The sequence below is a fragment of the Dermacentor variabilis genome, chromosome 5 (genome assembly GCF_050947875.1).
Source record: "Dermacentor variabilis isolate Ectoservices chromosome 5, ASM5094787v1, whole genome shotgun sequence".
Lineage (NCBI taxonomy): Eukaryota > Metazoa > Arthropoda > Arachnida > Ixodida > Ixodidae > Dermacentor > Dermacentor variabilis.
The window spans coordinates 45354940-45380455 of record NC_134572.1 but is presented as its reverse complement, the minus strand read 5'-3'; the positions used below and the strand labels follow the sequence as shown (position 1 = coordinate 45380455).

At 49.5% G+C, this 25516-nt stretch overlaps 1 protein-coding gene across 1 annotated transcript in view; it reads right to left on the bottom strand.

Annotated features, from left to right (window-relative positions):
- Positions 1–25516, bottom strand: part of wit (kinase protein wishful thinking) — a 169456-nt gene that overhangs the window by 24088 nt on the left and 119852 nt on the right. Inside the window, exons 2-3 of the mRNA XM_075692313.1 lie at positions 2513–2857; positions 421–597 (exon numbers count right to left, since the gene is read on the bottom strand). Of these exons, the coding sequence (XP_075548428.1) occupies positions 421–597; positions 2513–2857 (522 nt within the window). The remainder of the gene's footprint in view (positions 1–420; positions 598–2512; positions 2858–25516) is intronic.

Below are 25516 nucleotides of genomic sequence, written 5' to 3'. Positions count from 1 at the left end.
GCTCACAACCCTCTGCTACTGTTGTGGTATTGGGCATGCAATACACTGTACTTTATGAAAAAGGAGATTTACAAATAATTGTAAGCATCCATAAACAGAGAAAGGCTACAACACAGAAGACGTAGAGAAGTAGACAGAGGATGGGTGCTCACTGAGAACAAAAATTATATTAATAAAACATAAAACGGCCACAACAACAGTGTGTATGTATGCAACCGCAATAATGATTTATAAACTGTTGTCCCATTTCCTCCCTTTTTTTTTTCTTTTTCTTGGTCTTCTGTGTTGTGCTCTTTTCATGTTTACATATCTGTATACCAGCTACATAAAAACGATCATTTACCACAGTAATAGAAGCATGGTCTTCATTTTTTTACTTTCGCAGTAAACACAAAGAACGCACCACAAGCATGGACTTACGAAGATATGCTTCTGTGCTGTCATCATCAGTTGGAATGTAACCGTCAGTGACATTGAGATTGCAGAAATCTCCCAGGCAGCAACAGAACTTTGTGTTGTTCAGTGCTTTCGAAGGCTTTTTGGTAGAGATGCAGTTGGAGGATTTGCAGTCCACTTCACCTGATGTGCCCCAGCAACCTGCCAAAGTACAGGCAGTACATCGTTTGTGATTGGCTCTGGCTACAAGTTTTGAGGTAGGCATTTGTTGTAAAGCATAAACAAGTAAATATGCCAGACAGTGCAGAGTGAGAGAGAGATAAAAAATTAGGAAAGGCATGGAGGTTAACTAGAAGTACTGGCTATGCTGCATGGGGGAAAGGGGATGAGGGATTGAAAGAAGAAAAAGGCAAAGGTAGAGAGAGTTACAGACACAGGGTGTCTTTATCAATCTTCTCGGGTTTGTTAATTATAACAAAGTCAGTAAAGCACACAGCTTTCTGGGTTAATGATGGATGAGGCCATGCACCAGGATTTTTGCTTTTGTAAAAGAGTTGGCAGTCCAGTCAGATGCGTGCACTCCTCCAAAGAGGCCGATGTTGAAACATCGAAGCAGCTGCCAGGTAATACAGTTGATGCCAAAAGTTTGCGGGACGCAGGACATCAGGAAAAGCTGAACACTTCTTTAACCTGGGCGTGCAGCCTGCATTTCAGATTTGCTACCTCTGCTGGTGTTCGCAACCAACATAGTGTTGTGCCATTTTACTTGCAGCGAGTTAAAGCGGGCCTGAAATGTGCCTTTTTCACAGAACTTGTGTCCTATAAACTATAGAAATCGATTGTATATAGGAACACATAGTATGCATATATGACGTGGCTTGCATGCATGAATGTGTTCTCGCATATGTGCGTAATAGTACGTGTATGTATGTATGTGTAATGGTAAGTATTTAGTGCGAGATCAAGGTTCAGCACAATAATCTATGCAGTTAAACACCTTGCACAGGTGCAAATGTGCATCCCTTCGAAGTGGTTAGCCTATCAAAATGCCATCTATTGAATGCATGACATCAAAAGTTGCTGTAAGCAACCTTATACAAAAGAGAAACATAGAAAGTACAGAGTAGTTCATCATCAGGCAACGAAAAACAAAGTGTTATGATCTTTGTGGCATACAAGCTGGTACCCAGTGAAGATGTCAAATTATTTCTAAATGCAGGGCAGTAGAGATAAAGACATCATTTTTTGGTGACACCCTATTTTTCCAGTAGATGTAAGAAACTGTGTGGTCATCAACAATTACCTTAAATTAATTAACATCATCTTACTCATATATTAGTTATTTCAGGGCACATGTTGCAATAACAGGAAAAAAGCTGGTCAATGCTCAAGCCAGGTGTGTCCACTTATCAAGTGTCCTGAACTAGCAGCAGTTTCAAGATGTCCATCTAAGATTACAGTAAAATGTATTGACTTTCTACTTGTTTTTAATGCCTTTTCTTTTTGTACTGCTAGCCAAAACTATTTGAGAATGTACAGGGTGTTTCAGAAAACCAGATTGCAGCTTGTTAAGGACTCCCAAGGACTCTTGTTAAGGACTTGCCAGCTGGTGAGGCATAAACAGTCATGCCACTCATGGCGTCCACGATAAGTGTGTGACAATTGCATCCTGTGCCAATTCAGTTTTGGTTCTCTGGTTGAAAGTGAAGAGAATTCATTACGCTGAAGAAATTAGCAGCATCAGCTTTTTGGCATCTCTGGTACTGGTTATGAACTCTTCAAATGACATGCTTTCAGTCTTGCATTAGGATAAATTGTCTTAGTCTTTCAGTTAGAGAGCGAGTCTAATTTTCATAATTACTTATATATTTATACTACCTCGAGTTGTATGCATGCTCCTGTGGTAAATGCAATCTCGAGTAATTCAGTTCATTATTGCAGCTTCTATACATTGGAGAAAACTCAAATGCAGTTCCTGAAATGTTCTGCATGTCATGCAGTGGGTGCACAACATGCAGTTTTCAGTTCACTTTTTCCCTTCAAATGAGTGAATATCAGCACTTACTCACTGGACACAAATCGCCGAGTTAACCCATACACCAAATGTCTCCTTTACCTTGAGTGAGAATAATCAGTGTCGTCTTGTTCGTAGGATCTTCTTGCCAGAGCGTGTAGCAGAAGTTTGAGCCTCGTGGGCACCGCTCGGTTGTGTTTGAGTCCAGAAGCTCCCCTGTGGCCAGATTCTGCTCCTGCTCTCGATACTGTTGTACCTGTTGCTGCTGCTGCTGTTTCTGCTGCTGCCGATGTCGCTGATGTTCATCGCCACTGCTCCGCCTAGCATCATGGACATCCTGGTCGGCAGATTCATGGTCTTTCTGCCCATCCGCATCCACCTTAGATGGCTGCAGGCGCACCGAAGACTGCCGTGAGTATGCACAGACCGTCTGTGAAGTGGCCGCTGCTGCAAGGGAGATAGACAAAGCTAACATGTACAAGATGACTAGCCTAAAGCCATTGGTGGCAGCAGCAGTGCATGATAATTTCACTGCAGGGCAAAGGAATCTCCACAAGTGCTTTGTCAACTAATCCTACCATACGCAGAGATTTCCTAATCTGATAAGTCCATCTGATTCTCTGCTGCCCTCGACTGCACTTCCCTGAAGTTATTCACTTAAGGGGACACTAAAGAGAAATGCTAAACCAATTCGGACTGATAAAGTACTCTTTCAAAACTACATTTTCATTAATTTTGCAGTAACATGTTGATAATTAAAGAAGACAATGAAGATCAAAGTTCAGTTTTTGAATTTCATGCCCAAGCTCCACGGCCGGTATGTCAAGAGTGATGTCGCAGATTTCAACTTTTTCTTTTTCCCCTCACATCTGGGTCATTGTGGCTCAGTAAATGTTCTTAGAACTGGCTAAGTTTAATCACTGGCACTTTTACAATACAATATAGTCCACCTTTACCTATAAAATGTGGACTAGGGCCAAACAGACACTGTAAAAATCCATGACGTCATGGTGATCTGGTGCAGGAACTTTAAGGCAGCATGGCCATCTGTATTTCGTTCTTACTTCTTTTCTGGCTTGCAAGGCACTTCCTCATGGCAAGAGTGGATTTGTTCGTATTGTAGAAGGGTAATTTACCAAAGCAATAAGATGGAAAATTGGGCGAGTTTCTCGTCCAATTTTTCATTTTATTGAACATTCATCTCACCTATTCCTTTTGTCTGCATCTGTCGCGGTGTAGTTACCAACATAGCTGAAAGCATTTTTCTCTTTGGTGTCCCTTAACCAAATTAAGCAGTGTCAGTTGGATTAGTAACTAGACTGCTAAACACTCTGCTTTGAAAAGCGTCTTAGACTACTGTGCTACGAGAAATTGTTCTTATTATGCCATGTTACTTTAGCTTGTTAAGTGCAGTCACCTCAACAATATGAAACCAAAAAGAGCCTTTCTCTCTTCTACAGAGGCAATAAAGAGCTAGGAGTGATGGCAACATGAACAGTAAGCAATCCCTTAATGTGTAGCTGATTCCCATGCTCTCCATAACAAAAGCTCATATCTCAAGAAATAGCAGAGAACAGAATTTGCCAGTATATAATAATTAGTACTTGAGAACTGTTTGCAAAATAAGAATGATGATAATGTTAACAATACTACTACTACTACTACTACTACTACTACTACTACTACTACTAATAATAATAATAATAATAATAATAATAATAAGCAGAAGAAGAAGAAGAAGAAGAAGAACAACAACAACAACCAACAGGGACAGACTAGACAACATGAACACAATATAATTTGGTTATGGTGGCTAGAGTCTAGTTACGTCCACTGTGCACAGATTGGACGTTGATTTCACTTTATGTTTAGAGCTGCAAAACAATCAAAAAGCAATATAACAATATTATTCGTTTGGTGTTCTTGAGGGAGGGAGTATGTCATAAAGAATAATATAAATTGTAAAATAAGCTTTCACAGGAACATAAATGCTTCCACATTTTCTCACAAACCTGCTTTGTTTTGGCATCTAGCTGTCCAGCTTTTCCCATTGGTTGTCCCTTCCAGTTGAAGAGCACTAAATTAAGGTTTGATTACACTGGTTGATTAGGCTTCTGAAAGTATATCTGTGCTCGTTCAACGGAAAGAAGTGATTTGCCCAAAGAGGAAACAGGATCGAAGCCTTATTTTTGAATTTCGCACCTAAGCCTGCAGAGTTCCAACGCATTTTTTTTCTCTCTTACTCTCTTGTGCAAGAATACATACATAAAGAGCTACATCATAACCATCAGAAATAGCAAAGCCGGTATGAAAGAAAATGTCCGCATTCTGTAGCGACTGAAAATCGGAAAAAAATTTGATGAGAAATCGAACCATCAAGTTTACAACTCTGGTGAATGGACAGCCAAAAACAGATATCGTAACTCTAATCGAACTGTGTCTGTTGGGAGTGTCTCCTTCTGGGTTTCTTCCACCACAGTATTTTATTGCGATAGAAATTATACGGATACTCCAAGCGCATTTCTACTGTCGGCGTCGCCGTGAGGTTCCGTATAAAGTCCTACCCCGGGCGGCCGCGCGCCCACGGGCCGCTGCATCTTGAAAGCCGTCTGCGACGGAGACACAGTCCGCCGCGCGCTGTATTTGCGCGGCTTGGTAATGCAGCACGAAGGCCAGTTCGCTCGCTGCTGCTGCCGCGCTTCCTCACTCCAGCGTTTTGACAGCGAGTTTCCGCGGCCATCGAGCGAGATGTGCTCATGTTTGCTTGTGCGCGCGTGACACTATGCTTGCTAATTTAGTTGGTAAGCGAATGTCTACAATTTTAAACAAGCGATAAAACTACTATCCTTAGTTCGTATAGCTGTCCACTAATTTGCTATCGCAATCAACGCTTCGCCTTTCAGGCTAAACTGCAACTTTTTTTTTTATCACCGTCGACATTTCTTCTTTTTTTTTTGCGCCAAAAGTGCGGGAGCACACTACAAGACGGCGAGCTAGCACTGTCAATAAAATGTGCTGCGCACAGCTGCTGCGCATTTATACGCGTAGAAACGCTTCCTTCCTTCCTAAAATCTCTCGACAATGCCGTGCACACCAGACACGCACGAGTGTGCCAAATTTAATTCCTTTTCGACAACAAATCCCGTAACTAGCCAAGAATGCGCCAGGTCCTTTTCCTCTATACAGCTCGCATATCTGCCGATCGATAGGCAGCGCGTCGGCTGCCAGCGAAGCACGTCCGCCGCTGTCACCTGCAGTCCCTCGACGACGCATGGCAGTGGTGTGCAGAAAGTCAATACAAATAAACACAGAAACACACACATAAGCGCATGATTAGGCAGCGCCCCTCTTTTCTGCGGCTATTCCAAGTAAAACTACACGCTTCGCGACGGCCTGCCGTTACGTTGCCCGCGGCCATAACAGAAAGCCCGAACGATCATATTTCCATGCGCTACATCGATCGTAAACGCCCCACACACAGGACAGCAAGCTTGCGCGAATGGTAGGCACATCTATTTTCCCGAGCTTCACGTGTAGCCCGCGGCCCAGGGAACGCCAGCGCAGCAGCCGCGCTCACCAGTCGGCGACCCTATCCGCGGTTCCACCTTTTGGAGGTACAATAGGATGTAATCCGTCATTCGACCGCTCAAGAATACGCGCATCACGATCATCAAGCTGCGGCCTCAAGTTTCCTGCCGCAGTCAAAGAACATACCGTAACAACGTGCAACTAAATATAAATGCATAGTCTATGCGTCGCAAACGCTTTCTTTGAAGCACCAAGCATTATGCACGGGGTGGGTTATCCCGACATTCATGCCACAGGTCCACACGAGCCCGCTCTTCCTATTCCTCCCGAGGTGTCAAAACTACGGCTTATAACTCGTAAGCTCCCATTTGAGTCGCTGCACGGTATTCGAGCGTGCTCACAGCGAGCCCGCGATAAACGACATGAAAGATCAAACGAAGTTCGAACATAAACACGGCACAAGGTTTCGACACCATTGTGGAATCTATTCCGCCGTAGCATTCAGAGCACGTAGCGTACTGCAAATTTCCATATCGCGCGCCACGCGAATGATGCCCGAGAGAAGGCTTCACGGTTACACTAAAATATTGGCCGCACGTGAACATGCGCATCGATGATGGAGGCGGCGGCCAAAATAAAACCACGTACGTAAGAACAAGCGTAAGAGCAAGAGGCGCGGGTGAAGGAGAAGGCGTAGGGAGCGGTTGGGGGATGGCACCTGCATTGCCGCTACACCGTTCACGTGCCATTGCAGTCGCGGCTCGCGAGCACGGGAGCAAACGGAACTGCCAGCAAGAATCAGCCGAGGAAGCAGCGGCACAGCGAAGGGAAGGCGAGCGGGAAAATGCGCCGCAGCCCAGACAGAGAGACGAAGAGAGAAGGAGTTACCAAGAAAGATGAGCTAGACGAGCGGTTGCCAAGGTTACCGCCGTCTGGCCCAGACGCAGCGCTGGGAGCAGGAGGGCCTCCAGCCACAACGACGCGGCGGCAGCGACGCCAGACAAATACGCCCACTTTTTCTCCCTCCTGCGTCTTCCCTCTGCCCCAGCGACCCCTTCTCGCCTGTAGCCTGCCCTGCCAGCCAAAGCGCCGATCGCCGTTCATTCTCCTAGCGAAATCTCTCGCTCGCTCGCAGTCTGTCTCTAGGTTTGCTCTCCACCGGAACCCCACAAGACTGTTCTTTTCGTTCTACGTTTCTTCCCCTTTGGTCAAACAGTTCAACCCTCTCGATATCATACCTTCCTTCCTTTACGGGTTTCCGTCATTCTCTTTCGCTCACACCTACCTACCTCTCTCTCTTTCCTCGTTTTCCGACCGCGTCAAGGCGCTTCCGCTTTCGGGGCGCTGGCGCTGCCGCACGGTGACGCCCCCCTAGAGCTCGTCAAAGAGTAGCGGCAACTATGAAAACCAACTCAAACCTCTGCGTGCTTGACACGATGCCATATAGAAAACGCGACGCTAACTACTAGCTCGTAATCCCCACTAAGTCGTTCGCCTTGACTCTGAAATTTCTTTTACTTCCCGTTAGCCTGTTCTGCTCTTCGCTCCTGCCATCCCGTTGCTCTTGAAAAAGAAAAAAAGAAATAATGAAAGAAAGAAAAAGAAAAGTTACACGTGCGTGCGGGGAGGTGTGAGAAGGGTTGAGCGAAGAGGCACCGGTGCGCGAAACGAAACCGCCGCTACGCTCTCCACAGCCGCTCCAGGCGCATGAGAAATGCGCCTCTCGCATTCGTACGACAAACTGACCCGCTCGTGCGATGTAGCTGCTGGCGCGTGCATGCGTGAAACAGAAGGGCGGTGGTGACGAGGCAAGCTGTTAAGATAACCGATCGCACCACGCAGCCTAATCGACCGGCAGCCCTCCCGCGAGCTAATCCAATTACACTTGCCTAGGATAGAGAATTCGGCATCGTTAACGAAGTTTTCTTTTTTTTTTTTTTTTGAATCCCTGATTTTGGTACGGGCAACAATTTGGCTTCCATGCTGTTCATTACCAAGCGTTATAAATAACCACCTGCGCGTAACGCCGGACAGTTTTTCGGACTTGGCAACAGCTTCACATTTCAGAATGCGCTTTCGCAATCGCTCATAACTGGACTTCGCGATCATTATGCGTGGACGAGGGTGGGCAAATGCAAAAGAATAATTGGGTTTCGCGTTCCAAAGGAAAACTGTGGCTGTGTTTTGACCACCCGACCTTCTTCCACAGGCACCCAGTTACCGATGCGCCGTCATTCTTGCTGCCCGACGTGACGCCATCGGATTTGACAGCGTCCGCTCGAGGTCCAGTTGATTTGTTCATCAGAAAATAAGGACTGCGCTGCATTCTTCATGAACCACATGTTCAACGTCGGAAGCTTAGCGAACATTACCCGCGCGAAAACGGCTTAAATGCGAGAATATACACTGAAATACGTGACGTCAGGCTGACGTACTGCGGTGCTAAGTTCTGGCGCGAAATTTTTGAAGGGGGGGGGGGGAGGGAGCGGAGGCTTAGCCTTCATTTTCATCAGTAATAGTCGACCAATTTCCGCCAACTTAATGACGATAGTATTTTGAAAGAATACCAGTGTAAACTGATTAAGTGTTGAGCGGCGCGTCCAAGTTGAATTCCACACAGCGGTGGATCAATGGCTATGGCGAGCTACTGCTAATAACGAGTCCCGGATTCCATTAGCTGTGGCGGCGGACGCACCCCGATAAAGGCGAAATGCCCTCCCCCCCCCCCCCCGAAAAAAAAAAAAGCGTTCGTGTTCTGAGATATATGTGCGCTGTAAATAACCCCAAGTGGTCAAAATTAACCAGGGGCCCTCCACTAGGGCGTCTCTCAAAGCCCTAGCGTTGCTCTGGTCTGGGAGTTAAAACCAATCGATCAAGTTGCATTCCGCGCGCGCCGACATCCACTTCCACATCCAACAGCCAACGCCAGTCTCAACCTGAACAATGAAGACACGTCTGCAGGGGCTTAGCGTTAAGAAACACGCGCCGTAAGGAGCAACCATAGAAATCAGAATGCTTCGGAATAAATACGCATTGAGCTGCTGGCGCATTAAAAGCACAACCAGAAACATCCAGCACATTTCGCAGGAGAAGCAAAACGGCAGGCGTGTTCGGGTTAAGTAAGGCGTTGACTGTACGCGCCGTATCCGCAGCGGTCACGTTCTCGCAGCGTCTTCCTGTACGACGAGGAATAAAGCAAAATGAACGAAAGATGAATGGTAGGAGTGCGTTGGAGGGAAAAGAGAAGAGAGATCAATCTCCGTGCGGCCGATCGGCGCGCTCGATGAGAGGGGCGGCAGCCGGTCAAATCAATGCATCGCGGCTGGCAGGGCCCGAACGCACGACTGTGCAGCAAGGGCGTTCGCACTCGCGGCAAATATCATTCTCCGTCACTACAAAAAGGCGCGTGCTTGATTGCGCGTACCGTATCTGTGCGATGAAAGCGAACTGTCGAAACACGCCGAAAGTGTTAGGGGCGTAGTCCAAATGTGGATTATGTCGCCCTGGCCTCCTGCTTCTCAATGTCTCAATGCTTTCGAAGTTGGCATATATTCAGTTGGCATATATTCGCATATGTAAACGGCACAACGTTCGGATTTTCACCGTTCACCCACTGGGTGTACTTATCGCTCCCGCAGTCATGTATCTACGCACAGCTTTATAAGTCTTCCTCACCAACAGCACACGGGCAGTAGTGCACAAGCCTTCAGCTACACACGCGCCCCCGTGTCGTCGCATTATTGGATGAAACTGGGAATTAATGCATCACAATGCGCGGATAAAATCGAGCAGTAGAGCGTCAGCGAGTATGAGAAAGTACAATGGTTAAAACGCAAAGTGTAAGTACGTGGTACAAGCGTTCCTTCGCAATTATTCGGGTTTGGCGCGCAACAGCGAACGATCCACAGCACGACGACGTCGTCCCTCCGTCATGTTGGATCAGTGCGACGCCATGGATGTCACGCAAAGAAGCGGCAAGAGCCCCTCGCCGCCCGCTCTTCGTGAGAAGGGTCGGATGTGGGGAGTAAGGAGATCGAAATCGCGTTACGAAACTGTGTGCGCTTAAGCGAACGCAAGATGAGTTAATTACGGCTTCTGCGCATGCGCGGTGCAGATGCGCGCTGCAGATACACTCCATCCTCGACCGAGCGGCGCTAATGCAGCGGAAAGTATTCACCCCCCATGGCGCCGAGAGCATCTGTGCATCTCCCGCAGCAGCGGCACTGCACGGACGCGGTTTCGTAACGAGGCCCTGCCGCTGAATAGAGGCACACGCGCGCAAAATGTGTATGGTGAAACCGTCGTGCATATCACATTTTCACGGGGCATGTGCTTCTACTCTTGAAAAGCGCCGCGCGGCGCTTGCCCCCCAGGAGACAGCCAAGCGCAATCGGCCTAAGTGCGCGTTGCGTTGAAGAGCTGCAGGCTTAATCCTAGCCGTCCACAGTATTCAGCGAGCTATGCCCGTTAATGCCCTCTGTCCAGCAAGCAAAGACGAGCTGCTTTCTTTCTTTCTTTAATTCATTCTTTCTGCTCACTCAATACAACTTCAGTACAATACTGCCTTGGGAGGCACGGGCTAAAGGCTGAGGAAATGCTTGACTTGGCCGTACACCACCCTGGCAACAAAGCATACAGGATACAGTGATGAAAAAAAAAAAAAAAAAGATTTGACAAGTGTACACTACGCTATATAAAGGTTGTAAGAAATCTGGACAGGAAAGCAATTCCATTACATATAATTAATTAACGCATGTCAAAGACAGTTTGTCTTTCACTCTGGAAAGCAGGCAGCCCCGAGGGAGATACTTTTTCGCGTCGGGCGCTGCAACCTCGGCTCGTAAATGTGTTTCATGGAATTCAGGCGCGTATATACTTCATATCGTACGTGTTTTCGTTACAGATCAGGTGCTTCATGGACTCTCTCTCTCTCTCTCTCTCTCTCTCTCTCTCTCTCTCTCTCGTTATTAAACACAGGTGACTCGCACGAATCGGTGTCTTATAGCTTGCAAAAATTCAAAGCATTTGCGGATTCCGTAAACCTGTGCTATATATAGCCGACAAGAATAACAATCATCATTCACACTAATTAACCTCCTCCAGCAAGCATGTTGTAATTGCTGAAGTCAGCTGCAGTGCAATAAGCACACTCACTCGTTTAAAAAAGAAACAAAAGGTTGCAGTTTCGCCCGAAAGGCAAAGCATCGATTGCGATAGCAAATTATTAGACAGCTATAGACGAAGTAATGATACTAGTTTTATCGGCCGTATAAACTTGCAAACATTCGCTTACTAACTAAATTAACAAGCATGGTGTCACACCCTTGCATGCGCAAATATGAACACACCAAACTCGATGACCGTGGAAACTCGCAGTCAAAACGCTGCAGGATGAGAAAGGCTTCGTTCACACTTAAGCGAAAACTCCCAAGCGGGCGGAAATTCTTTCGCGCACGAGTCCAAGATGTTCGCATTCGTTTTGCCGCCGCCGCAGCTTTCGCCAAAGCACAATTGTCCGCGTGGTGGCACTCGTCACCACACCATTTCAAGCAGTATATAGGTTCGTTCATTTAGCTATCGGGCATCAACATGAGTGATTCTATGGAGTGATTGCGCAACTTTGCCTTCGCCGATATTTTAACGACCAAATGGAATAAACAGTCTTAATCCATTTAAGTGTTTTTTTTTTCTTCTGGATATGTACAACGAGTATCTAAAGAAGCAGACACTCCGAAAGCGGCGCGGTGAATTTGCCCGGCTCTGAAAAAGCGAGAAGTTACGACACGAGAACGCTTGGCTGTTGCATCTTCTGCGAGTACTCAACTCCTCGGCAATCTTCATCCAAATGTATATACAGGCTATATGGTATATGGTATGGTATTGGTATAAAAAGTATATATTTTTTGCGTTGTATCCTTTTGTAACAAATTTATTGAAATGTGTGTACCACTCCCTTCAATAATGCCCTGTGGGCCATGAGGGCATCTGAAATAAATAAATAAATAAATAGCTCTTGTGGAACGCGTCTTTGAAGAGGTTGTGAGTTTTATCGTACACCACCGAGTAATTTTTCATCGCATCAATTAGCATCGCCGCTGACACTTCTGGCGCCATTCTTTAATGATTACATGTCAGTGCAGCTTTCGGTAAAATAGAACCACTACGCTTTCGCCGAGGCGAAAAAAATTTGTCCGAGACCGATATGGCTCGCCGCTTGGTTTTCCATCCGCCCGCTTCGAGACCAAGTATGAACGTAGGCGAAGCGCGGCAGCAGCAGCGAGCGAATTGACTTTCGTACTGCGTCCCGCATCAACGCGAACTTAGCTGCGAAAACATCGCGCACACGAAGCTATCATCACTCAGTCCGCATATCGCAGATCGCTTTCAAGATATGGCTTGTGTGACTGGGCGGCGTATTTGCAATCGCTAGTGGGTACAGCGGGGCGGGACACTTGCGGAGACGACGGACGTTTGCGCGCATGCGCGAGTAAGAGCGGGTAAGAGAGAGGAAATGTGGGGTGTTTTGCTCCTTGAAAATACGACTCTGACTGGGTACTACGGAGGAGTTTCTTGGCGCGCGTTGTATGCGCTTGTCCCTAGGCGTGCCGGCAGAAGTCGCGGGGCGCGGTAGTGCTGAACTTAGCATCGCAAGTTGGCGGCTCGACGCAAGTATATTTATTCGATCATGTTTTTACTAATGAAAACAACGTGTCATTATTTTGCATTATTGGCGGCGGCTCCAGGACACCAAAGCGGCAACGGGGACATCAAAGCTAGAAGCCGGGCTGGTTCGTGGGTTGGGGCTCGCAGAGGCCTGCGCGTGCCAGGGGAGTATAAGATCGGATATCCGCTGTCGCAGACAGCCAATTTTTTATGCGAACACCCCTGGCACGCTTCGGCTTCTGCGGCCCCAACCCACGGGCCGCCCTGCTTCCAGCTTTGACACTCCCCCCCCCCCCGCTACCGCTTTTGGGTGCCCCGGAGATCCTGCGCCGCCTGCTTTAATATAACCTCAGGTGCTCTCCTGAGGCCTCCGTTTGCCGGTTACATGTGCTTTCCTGGAGCAGTGCTTGCAAAAAATCAGGTCTATCGTTGCGACGAAAAAAGCGACCCGCGACTCATACGACACCAGTCAGAACATTGTCCCTTCAAACACAGCGATCACCAAGCGGCGTCCGCGCCCACTGCCTCACCGCGCGGGCAGCAAGCGGCGGAGCGTATAAACCAACTCGACCGCACTCCGCAATGCCGGCATGTCTAGGGGACGAACGAATACAACGCGCTCTAAGAAACCTCCTCCGTAGTGCCTAGGCTGAGTCATATATTCAAGGAGCAAAAGCCCCCAGATGTTCTCTCTCGCGCCAGCTCTTACTCGCGCCTGCGCCGAAACGTCGAGCGCTGTCAAAAGCGCCACGCCCCGCTGTACCTACTATCAATTGTAGAAACGCGACCGGGCGCGGCCACGCCATACGCAGCAGCAGCCGGAGTAGAAACTCCCCCCCCTCCCTGCCCTCCACCTGGTGTCTTTCGCGCGACGGAAGACGGCGCGCTTCCTCCCCGGTTTCCGGACCATGGCGCGCGATCGAGCCGCCATGGTCGACTCAACTGTATGTGCCTTCACTCGCACATACAGCATACAGCGCACAGGGACGGCGTTATCGCCCTTGGACTTTATACGGAACATCACGGCGACGGCAAAAATGCGCCTGGAGTGTCTATTTAATTGCTATGGCAATATATACGTCTGTTATATTTTGACACTGGAGCAGAAACTATCTTTCCCTATCTATCGGTTCAGATATCTGCACAATCATGATTATGTGAAGAAAAATAAGGCACTTGCACAAAAAAGTACAGAAGACTCTGTGCGTAGCCGCCATTTCCGAGAAGTGTGAGCTTAATATGTGCGGCTTGTCTAATGGCTTTCAGCTGAGTAGGGAGCTTGTGCGGCGTCGACTGATTAGTTCAGGTGGGCGGGCCTTTTGCCATCGCTGACACTTAGCGGTTACTCTGCGCTTGCGTCGTAAATCACCTGCGCTGCCCAAAAGATACGTTGTAGCACAACACCCTTAAGCATACGTTTTAATGACTCCGGGATGATTAATTGTTCCTGGAGTAGACCACACTGCTGAGCTACATTGGAGGCCCTCCCTCTAGCAGTCGTCGCTGGTGCACTGGGTCTTGAACTTCGGTGTTGTTGCTTTTAATTCTTCACCAATGTATTTTTGCTCATTCTGGGCCAATAGTCCTGGGGCCGTATTCTGTAGCGGTTCGTTTTGGAACCGGTTCCTTTTGGCTGTTACATCAGGATTACGTCACTCGGAGAAAGAGTGGAACGGGGCGGCGTGAGGGGAACCAATCAACGAGCGGCGGTCTGCCGGAAGATCACGTCATCATTTTTGTTTGTACTTGGGGGACGGTATAGCAATTGAAGGATGTTGCTGGTTTGATAAAAAAACATTGGTTTGTATAGAACACTTGCAAATATATTTTCAGTAATAAATGTGAGCTTGCGGCGCAGACGGCTACTGGGAGTTGTAATTTTATTTGTGTTGTTATATTATTTAGTCGCTAGGTGGTGTGCCATACGTTATGCAAACAACTTGCCTCGCTTTGTTTACGTTTTGGACTTGTTCGCGCACCGAAACCGAAACGATGTCGTCGCACAAGGACAGGCGGCTGGGTCCTCATGGTTCAGCGAGGCAGCGCGAAATACTCGTTTCATTTGTCGAGGAGCACCCCTACCTAGCAAAGGCGTCGTGTGTGTTGGGCCAGCACAGCTGACGGCGGCTTTCTGTTGCGCCGTGGATGGGAATCTAACCCATCCTTTTTCTTTGCCCACAACCGTAATGGCCTTGGCGACGGCTGTAATGATCCGGTTGACCGAAGGCTGCGACAGTGCATTCGCTTCTTCATTCCCGACGCACTGTTGAAAGCTCCCGGTGGCAAAAAAACGTAGTGCGCACAGCACTTTCATCGTAGTGTCGACACCACGAAATCTTTGAGGTCCGAGATGTTCTTCCAGCTCATTGCAAAGACGTCGCACGATGTCTTTGGAGAGCCTAAAATGCCTTCGAAACTCTTCTTCGGCCATGCCCAACGCGTCGCGTCGTTGCCTCTCGTCGCGTCGTTGTCTTTCGACGTTCGCCAGCAGCACAACCTAGCACAACCAAAGGAGCCGCCATTGCCGTATCTGTCTCGTCTCGGTGCCGGCTTGTCAGCTGGCGCGAGACTAGCCGGCAGCCACCGTTGCCCTAGCAACCCTCGACATCATGCTCGCCACCGCGCGCGACCCTCGAGCGAACCACTTCTCCGCGGTTCCGCTCGTAGCAGGGAACCGGTTCCTTTCCAGATGATTGGCAACCTGTGTGACGTCATCAAAATTTGTCGTCCCGCCCACCAGGGATGACGACAGCGAAGCGCCGATCAATGGCAACAGCCAAAAGGAACCGGTTCCAAAACGAACCGCTACAGAATACGGCCCCAGATTTATGCGTCTCGTACTTCATTGTACCCATCACACATGTCTACCAGCATTATTTCCTCGACAAGCGTCACACATCGCCCACGTACTCGTGACATCGGATGCCTCACACTGCGCATCCGCCTGATGTGGTGTTCGCATTCCGGCCATATTTCTTGCGGACGGTGCAGTGCATACACGTACAAGTCGCCTGACATTACACGTTACACAGCAAGGAAACAAACATAATTACACGCATGGCGTTTAGTTGTACGACATTTAATTAATCGCTTCACTTTTTTATAAAGCATTGCTTCACACAGATTCCAACACATACGTTGTGTCTACTTTCTCTCTCTCTCTGCAGCGTCTAGTTGCAGTCAGCTGCACCGTTTCGAGGAGTGTGTTGGGAACAGCCACCGCGACGGTCTTCGCGCAGCGGCAACTCGAAGCACGCGGCTTTCGCAGAGACAGCGAAAGCAGCCGCAACCAGTTGGAGGCGAGCAGGTCCCACACCTCGCTCACGCATGGACGGTTCCAAGTGAAAGGGTAGCTTTGCATACATCCTCTCAAGGACGGCCGCCGACTTATCGCCGCCGCGTACCCGTCCCCCCTGCTTATTATTTTTTCTCTCTCTCCTAACACCTTTCTCTCCCTCTCGCCTAGTGCGTGGAGCCATTCTCCGCCGTCGCCGGCACGGGAAACAAACAGATAAATCATACACACAGAGAGAACCGGCCTCTGCTGCTGACCAAATTGTCGAGCTGCCACAGCGGGTATTCCCTGGGTTCGCTCGTAAAGGTTGCCACTGCTGTAACACATTGTAACTGCAGGCAGCAGGCGGAAAACGGGATGGTTGTGCGCCCGTGATGGGGCGGGGATACTGCGCGGTTGATAAAGCATACGGGTGCCACACGCGCAATACAGTGGCGCGGTAGCGAGGAACGTGGCCACGCGTATCGGCCAAACTTAAAGGAGTATATTGGCGTTAACACTCTCTACTACTGTTCGTTTTTTTTAATCGCTTAAAATGAAGGTCCTCGACCTCGAAACTCTCGGGAAAAAATAATACTCCTATCAGAGCACTGTAACAATAATTTAATAGCTTTCCTACGAACCAGTTTCGATTTCATTTCCCAGGAGGCGCATGCGTCGTGACCTCATCACGCAGAGAGTTGTCACGTGGGAGCAGAACATAGTGACGTTTTCGCACTCGCTCCGGTTCGCTCGGCCGTTGCAACGTCGGGCCGCGGCGACGAGTAGTGATCTTTAATTGTGATCTAAATAATTTACACCCTTTTAAGGGTGTAAATTATTTTACAATGTGGCTGTGCCGTAGTTCAGGTATCATACCCCTATGATATCACGCAGGCAACTATGATACCCCTATGAGGTATCACGCAGGCAACTACTTCATTGTTCATTGTACTCGACGTTGGATTTGTGTTGGACTTCCACTAGCCGCGGTGGCTTTGAGTGCATTTTGCTACTGAGCTGGAAGTGGCGGTTTCTATAACCGGCCGTATCCAGTGAAGGTGGAACACAAGAATGGTAATGTCTTGAGCATGTGTCACTTAAATTTAAGAGATGGTGGTTATGATGATCATAAAAATATAGCGCCGCTGATATATGGCTGTGACGTCACCGTAGCTTCATTCGGAACAGCGTGATTTATTTTCCCCTGAAATAGTCGTGTAACAAAACAAGCGTTCCATCACGTTATCACTGATCGCAGCGTCATGATATTGCCACCAACGCTGGTTTATTCCGATACATAGGTTCCTCTGGATGTCTGCGCCAATAGCCATGCGGTATGCTAAAACTCCCTAATAGCGTCCTCCTTCCTGTGTGGAACTACGAGCGAATCTTTTTTTTTTTTTTTATGCTTCATCGCAGTCTGTGTTACATTTGCCCCCAAACAAAGAACAGCTCACAGTAGCGGCGAAAGAGACGCCTTTCTTCGCAACTGTTAGGCAGTGTCCATCCGGCCGACTACCGGCAGAGGGACGCTCAGTTGTTCGCTGGTTCGTTCGCAAAAATCTTGGAACCTTTCTGGTCCAGCAACCGGCCGGACTAGGCCGACCAGATGCGCCTTGTCGTTGCGCGCGGCCACCTCTAGTGTGCCTGTTTGATGATTCTTTTTTCTGCTGTTGTCTGCTCTTCTTCGGCACGCGTCGTACTCGGTTCGACCTTGAAAGGCGCTCTTCAGTTCACTGGCTGGTCGTTCACTCCCACGGCAGAAACCAAAGCGCCGGATGACAAGCGGCACTTTTTAATGCGTAAGCATAGTGTTCCTGTATATATCCCTGCCGGAGCATATACAGGAACACTACGTAAGCATTCTTTGGCGAGTAGCCCGGCAATTTTGTTAGCGAAATCGTGTCCGTAATGCGAAAAGCGTGACGCCTTACCCATTAGGATACATAGGGCTCCATAGAAGATGCATAGGGAAGCCTATAGTAGGGATGAAATTTGCGAGTGGGCCAACCTGAAATTAAGGGGTGGGCCAACTTTAAGTTTGGAGGTGGCCCAAATAATTTGGGAGTGGGTCAACTTGACATTTGGGGTGTTGCGTTTCGCCTGCGACACGTGGTTTTGCCGGCGCGACTGCGGCGGGGCGGCAGACATTTTGGCCCGATCGTCGTCGCCACAACACTCATCGCCAGGTGTTTCCAGGCGCGACTGCGGCGATGCGACCGCCTAGGGATCATCCTCGCATTCCAGTCATTGTGCCCGAAACAGGCGATGCCAAAGCAGGGATCTCATTCCAGTCATTGTGCCCGAAACAGGCGATGCCAAAGCAGGGATCTCGTTCCAGTCATTATGCCCGAAACAGGCGATGCCAAAGCAGGGACCATCCTCTCATTACAGTCATTGTGTCCGACCGGCAGCGCCACGACAGGGTGCTACGAGATCGTGCTCGACATGGTGCTACGGCATCGCTACGACAGTGTGCGTCACCATTAGCCCATTGTACATTCACGTGCTCGTCTTTTGAGGGGTTCCTTCTTGCCCTCAACTGCGAGAGTATAAAAACAGCTGCCCCCGGACGCCAAAAGGGAGGGCTCCGATTCCTTCTGTTGAGTGAAGTGCTCTCCCGTCTCTCTACTTCGGTCAAACCTGACCGCCAACTCTTTGCGATGTTAAAATAAACAAGTTGTTTCGTTGTTACCAGTCGACTCATGCTTTGCCGGGACCTTCGGATGCTTCCAGTTGTACCCCAGGCCGCCAGGCCAACGCTACCCTTGGGGCTTGCGACCCAGGTACAACCACGGGCGTCAGCGCCGAGTTCCCAACAGATCGTACCAGCAGTCAGATCCAAACATCTGGTTGGCAGCGGTGGGATCGCCTAAGACTTCAAACAACTGTCTGCCAGCGGTGAGATCGCGACAACGGAGGCCAGCAGCGAAGAGATGCAGTTGACTGTATGCTGAGCAGCTCAACGACGATCCGGGAGCAGTGCAACGAGCCCTGTGTGACGACTGGTTGCCTGCAGCGGAACGACTGCGCGGAATTCCTGCCTGCGAGGTTTGGTGAGTGCGGGACTTTCTTCTTCTGAGCTTTGCCAGGCTTTTGTTAGTGTCAGAAACAGAGCTGGTAATTGTGGTTGTCGTTGCTGCCGGGTTAGTTTGCGGCAAGACAATAGTAAGCAGTAGAGAAAGCAGCATTCAGAGCAGCCATGGATTTGAAGTCGTTGCGCAAACCGAAATTGTTGGAGCTTGCAAGAGAGTTGGGTCTGGATGTCTCAGACAAACTAAGAAAACCTGAACTGCTAAAGGCTATTCTTGAGTTAGAGGCTGAGGATGACGAGCTGTCGGAATGCCTTGAGACTATTGAGGAGAGGTCAAAAAGACAGGAGCGCGAACTTAAAGAGCAAAAAGAGAGACAGGAGCGCGAACTTAAAGAACAGAAAGAAAAAGAAGAGCGTGAACGTAAAGAACAGAAAGAACGAGAGCAACAAGAGAAAAAAGAAGAGCGCGAACACGCGTTGGAAATGAAGCGTCTCGAGGTAGAGATGGAACGCGCTCGTAATGGAAGTCAGGCACACGGTGCAGGAGAACGAGTATTGTTCAAAATGACTGACCTGATGCGGCCGTTTAAGCTTGGAGAGGACATTGGTTTGTTCCTGGTTAACTTTGAGCGAACGTGCGAGAAGCAGGGGTTCTCTCGGGAAACGTGGCCACAGCGCTTGCTCACTTTGTTACCCGGCGAGGCGGCCGACGTAGTCGCTCGCTTGGATAGAGAGGAGGCAGAGGATTTCGACACAGTGAAATCGAGTCTTCTAAAAAAGTACCGGCTGTCTGCGGAGGCGTTCCGTCGGAAGTTTCGGGAAAATGAGAAAGGCAGAAGTGAGTCATATACAGAGTTTGCGTATAGGCTTATGTCGAACATGCAGGAGTGGCTCAAAGAAGAGAAAGCGTTTGGTGACCACGATAAAGTTCTGCAGTGTTTCGGGCTAGAACAGTTTTATAGTCGGTTACCGGAGAACGTGCGATACTGGGTCTTGGATAGGCCAGACGTGAGTACGGTGGCTAGAGCCGCTGAGCTAGCCGAGGAGTTTGTGACGCGTCGAGCTCGCGGAGCTAAGGACGGTCAAAAGGGTGAATTTGGCTCGAAGTTTGAGAGGCCGAGGTTCACGCCCATGAGATTTAAGGGGGACACGCGTAGTGAGGATGCGAGTGAAAGCAATCCGACCAAACGTAAAGAGACGGCAGCCGAAGCCGAACGCAGAAAGCGGTTCGAGATGAGGCGAGCGGGCGTTTGTTATACGTGCCAGAAGCCGGGTCACTTTTCGGCGCAGTGTCCGGAAACAACACCAAAAGTTGTGTTTTTTTCAATAGGCAGCACTGACGAGAACATGAAGCTTCTCGAGCCTTACATGCGAGACCTCCTCGTAAACGGGAAAGAGTGCCGAGTGCTTCGCGATTCCGCAGCTACGATGGATGTAGTTCACCCGTCTTACGTAGAACCCCATATGTTCACGGGCGAGTGCGCATGGATCAAGCAAGCCGTGGAAGCTCATAGCGTGTGTCTGCCGGTAGCAAAAGTGCTTATTGAAGGACCTTTCGGAGCGCTTGAGACGGAGGCGGCAGTGTCATCTATGCTGCCACCCCAGTACCCGTACCTATTTTCAAACAGGTCCGATCACCTCCTGCGCGAGAAGGGGCTTTTGTTTGGTGAAGCTAGTGTTCAGGCCTTAACCAGATCGAAGGTTCGGGAGCTCGCTGCAAAGGCGGTAGTTGCGGGGCCGACGTTATCAAACAACGAAAAAGGGTCAGAGGCGCAGCAAGCTGATATTCCGAGCACGCCCGAACTGAATAAACTTGAGTCTGTAACGTTAAAGGCGCCAGATACTGGAGAGGAAACGCCCGACGCGGGAAAGTTAGAAGAGCTATCTACTGATTTGCTCATCGCGCCTACGTCAGACGGACTTGATAGGTTGCTAAAAGTCAGCCGGACGGCTTTGATAGCCGAGCAAAAAAAGGATGGCAGCCTGGAAAACGTGCGCTGCAATGTCAAAGAAGGTGTCGCCAGGAAAACTGCGCGTTTTGTGGAAAGAGGTGGAGTCCTGTACCGGAAGTATCTAGACCGCCGAGGAGTGGAGTTCGATCAGCTGGTCGTGCCTCAATGCTATCGTCAGGATCTGTTGCGCTTGTCACACGGGGGTTCGTGGTCCGGACACCTAGGAGTTAAGAAAACTAAGGACCGTCTCTTGCAAGAGTACTATTGGCCAGGGTGTTTTCGGGACGCAGACCATTTCGTGAGGACATGTGACACTTGTCAGCGGGTGGGCAAACCAGGGGACAAATCGAGGGCGCCGTTGAAATTGGTACCTATCATTACGGAGCCTTTTAGACGGCTCGTTATTGATACTGTGGGACCTCTGCCGGTAACAGCCACGGGGTACAGACACATTTTGACTGTGATCTGCCCAGCGACAAAGTTCCCTGAAGCAGTGCCGCTTAAAGAACTCAGCTCAGTTGAGATAGTTAATGCACTACTGTCCATATTTGCGCGAGTTGGTTTCCCTGCGGAAATCCAATCAGATCAGGGCACAGTGTTTACTAGCGCTTTGACGACAACTTTTCTCGAAAGGTGTGGGGTAAAGCTGTTACACAGCTCAGTGTACCACCCACAGTCGAATTCCGTTGAGAAGCTCCACTCCGTCATGAAGCGCGTGTTGAGAGCGTTGTGTTTTGAACATCGAACTGACTGGGAGCTGTGTCTGCCTGGGGTGATGTTTGCTTTAAGGACCGCGCCGCATGCGGCTACGGGGTTTTCGCCAGCTGATCTGGTGTACGGTCGCTCGCTTCGATCTCCGCTTCGCATGCTTCGAGAATCGTGGGAAGGTAGGGGCGACGACCCAGTCGTGGTGGAGTACGTGCTTAAGCTCCTCGAACGCTTAAGAAGGGCACAGGAGTTGTCAGGTGAAGCAATGGCAAAGGCCCAGCAGAGGGCCAAGGTTTATTATGATCGGACAGCCAGGGCCCGTCGTTTTGAGGTTGGCGATGAGGTCATGATATTGCGCACATCGCTAAACAACAAACTAGACGTGCAGTGGGAGGGCCCAGCGCGAATTGTTCAGAAACTGTCGGACGTTAACTACGTGGTAAGTCTGCCAGGAAAGCGGAAAGCACAGCAAGTTTACCACTGTAATCTGCTCAAACCTTATAGACAAAGGGAAGCAGTGGTGTGCCTGATGGTAAACGTTCCTGAAGAGCTTCCGGTCGAGCTTCCGGGACTAGGCTCAGTGACGAACAGGGAAGACACCGGTCAAGTCATTAGTGACCTTATCAGTAAAGCACCGCTGTCGCCCGAGCAGAAAACCGAACTACACCAGCTATTACAAGAGTTTCAAGGTCTGTTCTCTGAGAGGCCTGGTAGGACTTCTGTACTTACTCATGATATAGAACTTACCTCCCCAGAGCCAGTACGATCCAAGGCGTATCGGGTGTCACCCCGCCAGAGCGATATTATGGAGGCTGAGGTAAAGAAAATGCTACAGCTCGGTGTTATTGAGGCAGGTGAGAGTGATTATACCTCCCCTTTGATTTTAGTTGAGGTACCGGGCAAGGAACCTCGTCCTTGCGTCGACTACCGCAGGCTTAATTCCATCACTAAGGATCAAATTTATCCGATCCCTAACATCGAGGAGCGCCTTGAGAAAGTTAGTAGCGCTCAGTTTATTTCCACCCTAGATCTTGTCAGGGGTTATTGGCAGGTTCCACTTACAGAAGAGGCTAGTAGGTATGCGGCGTTCATTTCACCAATGGGAACATTCCGTCCTAAAGTGTTGAGTTTTGGTTTGAAGAACGCGCCATACTGTTTTTCAAGCCTCATGGATAAAGTGTTGCGGGGACAGCAAGAATTCGCTTTACCGTATCTAGACGACGTAGCGATATTCTCCGCATCCTGGTCTGAGCATATGGCACACTTGCGGGCAGTGCTAACCCGCCTGCGCGAAGCGGGCTTGACAGTCAAGGCTCCTAAGTGCCAATTAGCACAGGCCGAGGTTGTCTACCTCGGTCACGTGTTTGGTCAGGGTCGTCGCCGCCCCTCTGAAATAAAAGTGGCCGCTGTGCGAGACTCCGCAACCGCGCACCAAGACCGATATTCGGTCGTTCTTGGGTGTCGCCGGCTACTATCAGAGGTACATCCCTAGGTACTCTGATATCGCGGCTCCCCTGACGGATGCTCTAAGAAAGACAGAGCCTCAATCAGTCGTCTGGGACGAGACAAAGGAAAGAGCTTTTAGCGCCCTAAAGAGTGCCCTAACAAGCCAGCCTGTGCTACGATCGCCAGACTATACAAAAGGGTTCATTGTTCAGTGCGATGCTAGTGAGCGAGGCATGGGCGTTGTACTGTGCCAACGGGAAAATGGAGAAGTAGAACACCCCGTCCTGTATGCTAGTCGTAAGCTGACCAGTCGTGAGCAGGCGTATAGCGCCACCGAGAAAGAGTGTGCATGTCTCGTGTGGGCCGTTCAGAAATTGTCATGCTATCTAGCCGGCTCGAGGTTTATCATTGAGACGGATCACTGCCCTCTCCAATGGCTGCAGACCATCTCTCCCAAAAATGGCCGCCTCCTGCGCTGGAGCCTCGCTTTACAACAATATTCCTTTGAGGTGCGTTACAAAAAGGGGAGTCTCAACGGTAACGCCGATGGCTTAAGTCGAAGCCCCTAACGTAGGAATCAGCCTCAAAATTGTTTGTTACTGATGTTTTCTTCCTGAGGCAGGATTTTTTTTTAACATATTGCTTTTGTTTAGTGTTTCAAAGTGATGATATGCTTTCTAGTGCAATTTTTCAATTTGTGGACGCGTTCTGAGTGATGCTAGACTACTGTAAGGAACTAGGCAGTGGTATAAAAAGGGGAAAGAGCCTGGCAGGGCTTAGTGAGGGTTGTGCCGTGCTTGCTGACTGAGCGGTTGAGTTTCAGCGTAGTTCTAACGCTTGCCGGGAACGAGAACAAAAATGTGAACTCTCCCGAAGTCACTTTGCAGTGTCCCGTGCGAACCTTAACAAGAGAACGAGGCCTTCTCTGTGCGCTGCGCTCAAGAAACGTCGAGGGACGCCCGACTTCGGTTATGAGCATCATCGAGCGACATCCCTCCGGACAGCGGATGCAGTCCCCTGTCCATCGGGATCTCCTTCCCCCGGCGGGGCGGTCTGTTGCGTTTCGCCTGCGACACGTGGTTTTGCCGGCGCGACTGCGGCGGGGCGGCAGACATTTTGGCCCGATCGTCGTCGCCACAACACTCATCGCCAGGTGTTTCCAGGCGCGACTGCGGCGATGCGACCGCCTAGGGATCATCCTCGCATTCCAGTCATTGTGCCCGAAACAGGCGATGCCAAAGCAGGGATCTCATTCCAGTCATTGTGCCCGAAACAGGCGATGCCAAAGCAGGGATCTCGTTCCAGTCATTATGCCCGAAACAGGCGATGCCAAAGCAGGGACCATCCTCTCATTACAGTCATTGTGTCCGACCGGCAGCGCCACGACAGGGTGCTACGAGATCGTGCTCGACATGGTGCTACGGCATCGCTACGACAGTGTGCGTCACCATTAGCCCATTGTACATTCACGTGCTCGTCTTTTGAGGGGTTCCTTCTTGCCCTCAACTGCGAGAGTATAAAAACAGCTGCCCCCGGACGCCAAAAGGGAGGGCTCCGATTTCTTCTGTTGAGTGAAGTGCTCTCCCGTCTCTCTACTTCGGTCAAACCTGACCGCCAACTCTTTGCGATGTTAAAATAAACAAGTTGTTTCGTTGTTACCAGTCGACTCATGCTTTGCCGGGACCTTCGGATGCTTCCAGTTGTACCCCAGGCCGCCAGGCCAACGCTACCCTTGGGGCTTGCGACCCAGGTACAACCACGGGCGTCAGCGCCGAGTTCCCAACAGATCGTACCAGCAGTCAGATCCAAACAGGGGGTGGACCAACTTGATATTCGGGGATGGACCAACTTAAAATTTGCAGGTGGGCTAGCTGAAATTTAGGAGTGGGTCAACTTTAAATTTGTGGGTGGACTAAATTTATATTTGAGGGTGAGCCAACTGAAACTTGGGAAACAAGAGCAAAAGGTCGCAGCCGAGCCGAAGAATGCTTACGCATTAGCACGCAGGTGTCAGAAGAATTTCCGTATATATATATTTCGGTTTCGGTGATCGTTGACTGTCATGTGGATGCACGTGACAAATGGCGCACCGACCCGCCGCGGTAGCTTAGTGGCTATGTCGTTGTGCTGTTGTTAAACTCGAGGTCACAGGTTTGATGCCGGCGGCGGCGGTTGCTGCGTTCCGATGGGGGGGGATACAAAACCACGTGTATTTAGATTTAGGTGCACGGTAAAACACTCCAAGGGGGAAAGAAATTATTCCGGAGTCCCCCCACTATACGGCGTACCTCATATCATAATCAGGTAACCCCGGGCAGGGGGCCGGAATGAAATGAATCTCTCTCTCTCTCTCTCTTTCTCTCTCTCTCATAATCAGATCGTGGTTCCGGTGCGTATAATGGCGCACTAAACGAAACTGGTATATTAATAGCACACGTTTCTACTAGAATGCCGAACAAGTATCTTACCGTGAGCGTCGGCATGGTAATCTAGAGCGT